We start from the raw sequence: 9329 nt of genomic DNA on the forward strand, positions 1-9329 counted from the left end.
ACATTGGTGAATGCCACAAATTCTCCTAAATCACTCGTACGCACAACTTAAGAACAAATCTGTGCGTACGAACGGTTCTTGCATGAGGCCCATTATTACCAAGAGGAAATTTGCTACAGTGCTACACAATCATTTAAAATTATAATTTAACTACTATATGGATTGAAAAAAAATTCCGACCCCTGGTATTTATATGAGGAGGGACTTTGAAATGGTCATTACAAACAAAATATTTTGTTGATGGAAAACAAAAACGCAAATCTGTTCGTTGTAGTCTATTTTAGTAGAGTGGCAATGAAACAAACATTCACATGCATGATGTCATATATGTGTAGCAATATTTATCTTTTCTCCAGCCAATGGTTTTACAATAGACCCCATATTTGAGGAGGGGGCCCCAACTGAAAAGGGACTGTCTGCACATAAAAACATGTTTATAACTCAAAAACTATTCAACATAGGAGCTTCAGGGTATTTTTTTGTCTGTTTAGTGGGGTGGGGGTATCTCTTGATGGGCAGAAAAACACACACAACAAAACCTAGACAGAAATTCCTCAATGTCAACATGAGAAAAAACTGTCTCATCAATTGTGTTTTTAATAATATTTAGTAATAATTTTTAGTAATTGTTGTGGAAGAGCAGCAATTTACCCACCTTTGTTTCAAAAGAAAGAAGGCAACAACATAAATGTGATGAAAGTCGTCTTTAAATGAGAAAGGAGAAGCAGTCTGACACAACCATTCCTTACTTGCTGCTGAAGACGTGTGTGTCGATGTGCGGACTCTGCACATTGAAGATGGCTATGCTGCCGTCACACATCCCTACAGCCAGCTGAGCAGGGCTGCTCGCTGAGAAATCCAGAGAAGTCACAGCGCTGCCACAGTGGATAACACGCTCAGGCCACTGCAGAAGAAACAAACACAACAGTTCAGATACACCCTGACTCATCCACAGCAAGAAGACAATATCTGAAGGTTAGGGTCAAAAACTCCCAGATGAAACCATACCAGGGGGTTTTTGAGGGACCAGCATAACACCAGACCTGGCTTCTTATTGCTGAAGTCAAAGTCCCCAAATCCCACCGCCAAGAGATCCTACAGAAAAAAGAAGAGCAAATGAAGATGAGGCCTCCTCTGTAGAAACAATAAAAACTACAGTGAAACTCTCAGGAAACAATCATGAACAACTGATTAACATTGAAGCCATTCCCAATCTTTCCTCATCACAGGATGGTCTCAGTTCAAATCTGTGGTATGAAAGATGACAGGAAACAAACATTCCTTCAAGGCCTTTTCTGGTTTCTATAGTTCATTGTTGCTCTCTTGTCTTATTACCAGGTTCTTCTTGTTCCAGGCCATGCAGCTGACACGACACCCTCTGCTGAGCTCACTGCTAAAAGCCCAAAGACGCTTCAAGGCAGGAGAGAGGGGAGCCTCTTCCTCCCCTTCATCCTCTTCTCCCTCCTGTTGACACAGCCCGTCTGGATCTGACAAGGTTTAATCAAGTCAAACATTTGGATTGACACAGCTCATTTATAAGCTCTGGTTTGAGTTGCTTCTACGGCGAGACAACAGCCCCCTCCTGTGACGGTGACTGAAATGACCTTTTAGTAGGGGCAGCTGTCTGCAGGTCGACAGCAGAGGTTGGAAACTGTTGCGCAGGATGCTCCTTTCCATCACAAACACAGAGTGATGAAATTTCTCTGACATCATGAGGAGCTGCAGGTCCAGCTGAGCGTCTGAGCTGCTTCCAGAAGCTTCCGCTCCTTTCAGTGAGCTCAACGCAGTGACTTAAGAAACAAATGTGGGAAGAAATGGTTATTAATTGTTGATAAATCGTACATTTCTTTAAAAATCAGGATATAAGCAACCAAACAAAGTGAGGCAGGGTATTTCTTCCACATAATTCTGGTAAATATTTTGATGTTTGTGGGTTTATCCAAGTAGTTCCTGTGCCACCAGTACTTTCCCCTTTGCCAGCTCTTTCCTTCAGTCAGACCTGTCGTCTCACACCTGTTCCTCGTTCTCATCAGTTTCAGCTTTGTTCTTCTAGTCCTTGTTCTGTGTTACCTGTAGTGATGGAGCTGACCAATGAGCTCCTCTCCGCACTTCTGCCTGAGTCCATTACCGCCTCAGGTGAGTCAGTCCTCTTAGTTTCAGGGGTTTCCACTGGATTCAGTGTTTCCTCCTGCTCAGGGTTGTCCAGGTTGAAAACAGTCGTGGCTGTGAACATAAAAACACACACATATATCAAACATTAGAAAACACAACTCCAGATAAAAACAACTCTCTGTCCAAACTGAGCAGTCAGAATGTTTCCATGAGGCTGCTACAGACAGAAACTTTCAATTAGTCAGGTCCTCCAGTTTTACACATCAGCACAGTCCCTCAGGACCGTCTTGCCTCTAACCTGCATCCACCATGACGCGGCTGCTACACTGGACACATTTGTTTTTTGTCAGTCCATTAAATGTCTGAACAGACTTCTCCAAAGATTTATTCTCAGTTTGTTTCCTGCAGACCTCAGCATACCGACTATTTCTCTCTCTGTGGAAACAAGAGGGAAAAGACAGCAGCTTATAAAACCAAGATGAACATCGTTTGAAATATGATCAAATACTAGAGAAGATTAGACTCATTTTTACTGACTTGATGGCTTCTGCATCACCAGCACCTGCTGACACTCTGGTGGTGGGGATGTCCAGCAGGGAAAAGCTGTCTGTCTCAGTTAAAACAACTTGAACAGTCTGTTTCAGCATGTCTTCTGTCACTTCTGTTTTCACCGTCTCTTTGGTTTTTTTCTTTTCTGGCAGGAACATAAAACAAGAAACACTTTTAGGAACACCACATTAGACAGGTTGTAGCTCAGTATCAGTTCAGGGCCTAAGAAAACTTCCCACTTCAACAAGAGAAGCCTGATTCACTTCAAGTTTGTGTTTCTGACCAGAGGCCAGGAGGCCTGAGGATTCTGAGCAGAACTCTAGAGACCGCACTTTTCTGGACATCTTTGATTTTGTTCCTGGAATCCTCTGGAGTCACTTTCTTCTCAACTTCTTCTTTCTTCTCTTCTTGTCATTAAACTTGTCACTGTTACCTTCTTTTTAGTTTGTCAATAACTCCAGTTTCTGGTTGGTACGTGTGTTTGAAGTCCTGAGGATCACTTTGTGTTCTAGAGAAAGTTGATGGTATTAAGAGGCGGTCCATGGGCCAACAGAGGACTCTGTGTGTAGTATTGAGAGTGTTGCTCTGGTCTGTCAAGGCACCGCTCTTGATTTATTGCTCCATCAACAACCCATCCCTCACCTATGGTTCTGAAACATGAAATTATACAGGTAACAGTTTTCTATGGTGTCTAGCTTGGGTCAGTCATTAGGGTGAGGAGTTCGGTCATCCAGGAGGAGCTCAAAGTAGAGCTACATCAAAAGAAATTAGCTAAAGTTGTTCAAGCATCTTATTAGGATGCCTCCTCCACTTTGAGGCATTTTCTGCATGTTCTTTTTGAAAGAGAGCTCAGGAGAAAAACAGAACCTGCTGGAGGAGTTCTATATACTCTTGACTTAGTAACACATTGGAATACCCAGAAAGATTCACTGGGAAGAAGGATGTGTTTCTGTGAGAGGAGAAATCACTTATAGGAAGGCAGCCAAGAATCACCCGGAGACTCAACTCTTTCACTCTAATTTTTATACAACTTTTAACTGTGAGCATGTTGTACATCAACATGTAGGCTCTCAGAGTTTGAGATCTTGTCTAAAGCAGACGCGCCGAAACATTTTCCTTGAAAGAGTCAAAATGAAAGTTGTTCCAAGGGCTGTGGGCCAAATGCAAGAGTATTCACTACCTGGCCAAACAAAAGTCACCTCCTGGATTTAACTAACCGAGTAGGTACGAGCTTCCTGTTGGATGTGATTAACTTTAATCTGGCAACAAGTTATTTAACCCCAACTGGTGCAACAAGTTGCTTCTCGTTTCTTAAACAACCAGGTAGAAAGACGCATCCTGTGGTCGTGGAAAAGATATCAGTCTGTTTGAGAAGGGTCAAATCACTGGCATCAAGCAGAGAAAACCTCTAAGGAGATTGCAGAAACTGGGTTAAGAACTGTCCAACACATTATTAAAAACTGGAAGGATTGTGGACCCACTGTCATGGAGGATGCTCCCATCATGCCTACTGTACAAGCCTGTGGGGGCGGTGCTATGATTTGGGGTTGCTGCAGTTAGTCAGGTAGCTCAGGCAGCAAAGGCTCATTGGACGTTTCATAAATGAAAATTTGAGTATTTTGTGGTCTTATATGTGTGCTTAAATCTAATCTAAATATCTCCTGTAGTTACATGTATTTTATCTTTGATCTTAATATAATTCAAAGATAAATTAGGTACCAAGAGTTAAGTCTATCTGCACTACAGCCCATTTTATAGTTGGACCAATGGTTGGAATGACAAAGTGGAAATATTGTGTTTCTACATTTCTACATAAGACAGGAGATTACAACCTAGCAGTCAGGACAACTGCTGGTGGACCAAGTTAAATGGCTTGGTGGGCTGATTTTGGCCTGCACAGCCCCATTTTGGGCAGCTTTGATCTAGAGCTGTAATGAGACCCATGTGGATGAAATGCTTCAAACATTCCAACCTCTAACATTATGAACATTTTTAACAAGTCTGAAAGTGGATGTTTTTGAAAATAGCCAGTGTTGTGTGAAACAGCATATGGACACATGGACAGCTGCAGTCTACAGATTAATCAACAACATTAACAATGGAGAGCAAAGAGCTGTTAGTGCTGCTCACTCTGACACAGAACCAAACCTAATCATTGGTTTAAACAAACGTACTGACCATGTTAGCTGTAACTGTGTTCATGCTTGAGACTAAAGTGTGTGTCAGAACCATCACAGCTCCACCTGGTGACCAGGCGTGGAACTACAGTCAATTTCAGAACATTTATGTTCACCAGTAAACAGGGTTTTCCTCTCTTTATTTCTGCTGTTTCTCACAACTGAAACAAAGACAACAGTCACATGCTGAGTTCCTAATGGGAGCACGGACACGTGTCCCTTTTGTTTGTCCCACTGAAGCTCTCCAAGAGGGACAAGAAAGAAGTCTCTGAGAAATGAATGTTAAATAAAAGCAGCACATCTCCCTCTCACCTAAGGGGGTCTCCTGTCAGATCTTTAGGAAAAGTCTAGAAGTGAAAAACATCCTACATTCATAAGACTGCAGGAGACAGACTGCTCTGGTGTTTAGATTCTCCTGGCTGTCTGAGGCGGTGAGAGGCTTTCAGAACTGGTTGATTCATCACAAAGAGCTGATTCATTTCATTCTGAAAAAATGGTTTTTGTTCTTTTCTTTCTGAATTTTCTGTATGTTGACCAGCTGCCTCTGCACAGCCACAAATAAACCATTAAATATGGAAAGATAGATGGATGAATGAAGAGAGAACTGCAGGCAGGCAGATGTAGTGACAGATGGATGGCACAGATAAATAAAATTATAATCAGCTGAATGGCTGACACACAACTGAAAGATAATTTAAATAACTTGTTACTTTCAATTAAAATATAAAATGCCAACGTGGTCATTTTTAAAACTTTTTTCTTGTGCATACAATACTTACATTCATTTTATTTTATCTGTGTAGAAATGTTAGAAATATAAATGCAAGTTTGAAGTGTTTTATGTGACAAAAACCCGGAAAGGAAATGGGCTTGTCCCTTTTGAGAAATGTTTCCTCCATCTTACCTTTTACAGAATTTACAATAGACTGGCGGCTGCTGCCAAATTCTGACCTGAAAAACAAAGTCAGAGCACAGTTTTACTAATTATTTGTGAAGTCATCGTCACACTCTCCTTTACCTTTGAATATTTATTTTGTTTTAAATGTTATTTTCCCATCAATTTACTGTCAATAACTCAAGATGAAAATGTAACACCAATCTGTTCCCTGTGTTTTTATGAAGTTGGAATCAGACTAACATGGTTAGTCTTTCTTTCACTCCAGGTAGCCATAAAGGCAAGGCTGTTACTTTATGTCTACCATTGGGGGGGTTATGCTCWAAAACCCTGCATGTCATCTTTAGCAATTATGCTTAAAACATAGATATATGACATTGTAATATTTTTAATCAGGTCAAAGTTACATGATGACAACAAGAGAGTTGCATCTGTCTATTTAACCAGTTAATTTCTATTGCGTTTGAGCAAACAATGTCATTTTATTGGGGGGGTTATTTTGACTGGATCAAATTGTTGTGGGGGTCATAACCCCCCTAACCCCCCTGTAAATTACGCCTATGCATAAAGGTGTCGTGGACTGGTGTGAGATGCATAAACTGCATAATAACACATGGAAACTCTTCAGATGGACTTTTTTATGATTTTTTATTATTATAATAATTTTGCTCTCACTGATGAATACAGAGGATTAAACAGTTTAGGTGGAGAGTTGGAGGCTGGGGGGTCTCACAGTACAGTCAGTTACTTTCAAACAAAATAAATCAAAAAGAAATTTAAACTTCAATTTCTGGCCTTTAAAAGTGACAAGTGCACTTGTAAGCTCTGTGCTGGCTCTGATTTGCTTTAGACGGTTTAATCTAACAGTAGGGGAGACCGGGGCTTGTTGTCACAAGGGTAAGTTGTCACATTGCAATTATCTTCTCCATCAGAGCGCGCAATTAAAAAGTGGAAAACTAGTTTTCTTCCTTTACATGATCAGGTGCTTTAGAAGAAGAGACTAGCACATTGTGAGGTGAGATGAGCACCAATTAAGCTTTGTGCACAACCCAAATTAAAAAAAATATCAACTGAAATATTTCAAAATAAGCTTCTTTTAGATAAAATCCTAACTGATACTTGTGGACTTGTTAGAGGAGATATTAAGTCATACCTCTCATTGTTCAGTTTAAGCTAACTTTGATCTAGAGATAGAATTAGCAAACAAGGTAGTTTGGGGCAACTTGTCTCAGTCATTGACAACTTACCCCAAAATGACAAGCTTCGAAATGGATTTAAATTAACATAAATAATCTGCTTATCAGTAGTTGTCATGATGATATTTTTACTTTATTTTTACAGAAAAGGGGTAGTTTAAAGGAAAGCAGAAAGCAAAGAAGACATGGTCAGGAACTACAAACGAAAAACAGGACGTTACAGTGCAGCACCTGACGTGATGCTGAGGACAGTCAGGCAAGTGACCCTAGCTAATAAATCAATGAGTACAGCAAAGGACTTTAATGTCAACTACAGTACCTTGGCTCGGTACTGCAAGACATTCACCCTGACTAGTGAGGAAATTTATTTGTCAGGTTTTTTTTTTTTTGAGTTTTTATGAATGGATCTTCTAGTTGTTGTTGGAACGAGGTCCACATTTCAGGACTGGTCTAATTTAATAATGAACCAATGTTTTTTTTCAATTGAATCTGGAATTTATTTTGAGCTAAAGAAAGGTAAAACAGGCATTTGAGGCTGAGAGCTATAGTTTAGCCTGTGTGCAAGCAGTTCCTACAGACTTTAATCCAGTTCGTATTGCATAATTTTTATGTTAACATTTGTTCAATGATTTTTTTCAAGCTCAATAAACATTTTCTGTGCCTGACTTCAACTCAAGTTCACTTTCGAGTAAAAAACAGAACAAAAAGATAAAAATTGTATGGGTCTTCTGGACGGGTTTTTCTTTAATGAAACGTTTCGTCTCTCCTCCAAGAGACTTCTTCAGTCTGAGAGTTTCAGGCAAAATTCAGGCTTTTAAGCMCTGCCTCCATGTGACTGATACTCACATCAGATGGCTACCGTTGACACCTAATTAACACCTATTGTTAACAGGGGGTGTTAATTAGGTTGTTTTAGATTGTTAATTAGGTGTCAATGATAGCCATGTGATGTGAGTATCAGTCACATGGAGGCWGKGCTTAAAAGCCTGAATTTTGCCTGAAACTCTCAGACTGAAGAAGTCTCTTGGAGGAGAGACAAAACGTTTCATTAGAGAAGAACCCGTCCAGAAGACCTATACAATTTTTTTCTTTTTGATTTTTTACCTGGATTACTGAGATGCATCAGGACAAAAAACAGAACAATAATTTTGTCCTTGGTCTATTAGTTGCAAAATCCAGTGTGACATCTTACCCCATATAGGCAACTTACCCTATGGTGGGGCAACATGTCACCTGTTCACTCTCTCTATTTGATTGCTCATAACTTTGCACTGATGCAAGATGTGAAAATGACAAGAATACAAAAAAAAAAAAATGCCCAAGACTTCGATCTTTCATCTGGTACACATTTCTTTTTCACATGATGTTTTGCTTCCAAGAAACATATAAAAGTGTAAAAAGAGTGACAACAAGCCCCGGTCTCCCCTAGTTTCCTTTCATTGGAGGGAAAGTAGCCATCTCAGACCGCTTCAGTGCAGCTCCAGTAAGCTGACAGTAAAATGTTGTGGTACCTGAACGAAGACCCAGTGAAGCTCCCGGTGGCTGCAGTGTGGTCAGCAAAGCTTTCATCAAGCAGGAGCCTGCTGACTGTGGTCTGTGACCCTGGATCTGGCTGGTACAGTGGCCGTGGAGTTACATCATTGGCCTCCTCATCAAACACCTGCATACAGGTGAACATCCAGCCCAGGTACTTCATTAAGTACACTGACTGTTTCAAATTCTGCTTTGAAAAAACAGAACCAACATAAATACAACATGTGGGTTGTTTTAACTGCTTTTAATCAATCATTTTCTACAAAACATGTATTTCCTGCATCTCTCATAAACCTTTGGTGTTCATTTCATTCAGTTTTAGGTTGTTTCCATTTATCTCAACTGTTTTTCAGACTCACACCAGATCCTCAGACATATTTTCACACAGTTTCACTGCAACAACATGTCTGTTTGTGTGGGACTGCACACAGAGAATAACTGAACAACAGGAAATATAAACTCAGTTTGACTTAAACAAGAAGAGAAACTAACGCTCTCAGACTCACTGTTTTCTTTGCAGAAACATTCAGTTCCACCTCGTCACTCATCAACACAAACAGGCAGTAACTCATCAACAGGTTACACTGCAGTCTTTTCTTTTAAAGAATAAATCCTTATCTCTGAGTGTTTTACTGTGACATTTAATTTATAAAGATCCTCACTTGGTCCTATGCAGGAAGAACTTTAGATATTTATAAAAAATAAAGATGCCTTGTTATCAACAAATGTCACTGCTGTCTTGTTTAACTGTTTTAAAAAACAACAACTTTTGGTTGAATTTTTAGTCTTTTTTTCCTGCAGCAGGCTGTTTAGTTTTTTACATTTTTAAAAATATATTTTAACATGGATGGAGCCATTTTATTTACA

At 39.9% G+C, this 9329-nt stretch overlaps 1 protein-coding gene across 1 annotated transcript in view; it reads right to left on the bottom strand.

Moving 5' to 3' along the window:
- Positions 1-9329, bottom strand: part of dnai4 (dynein axonemal intermediate chain 4) — a 17864-nt gene that overhangs the window by 6475 nt on the left and 2060 nt on the right. Inside the window, exons 3-11 of the mRNA XM_014013853.1 lie at positions 8441-8649; positions 5743-5789; positions 2650-2806; positions 2411-2547; positions 2152-2223; positions 1605-1793; positions 1336-1487; positions 1009-1095; positions 750-904 (exon numbers count right to left, since the gene is read on the bottom strand). Coding sequence (XP_013869307.1) covers positions 750-904; positions 1009-1095; positions 1336-1487; positions 1605-1793; positions 2152-2223; positions 2411-2547; positions 2650-2806; positions 5743-5789; positions 8441-8649 — 1205 coding nt within the window. The remainder of the gene's footprint in view (positions 1-749; positions 905-1008; positions 1096-1335; positions 1488-1604; positions 1794-2151; positions 2224-2410; positions 2548-2649; positions 2807-5742; positions 5790-8440; positions 8650-9329) is intronic.

The sequence above is a fragment of the Austrofundulus limnaeus genome, unplaced genomic scaffold (assembly GCF_001266775.1).
Source record: "Austrofundulus limnaeus strain Quisiro unplaced genomic scaffold, Austrofundulus_limnaeus-1.0 Scaffold106, whole genome shotgun sequence".
In the NCBI taxonomy this organism is placed as follows: Eukaryota; Metazoa; Chordata; class Actinopteri; order Cyprinodontiformes; family Rivulidae; genus Austrofundulus; species Austrofundulus limnaeus.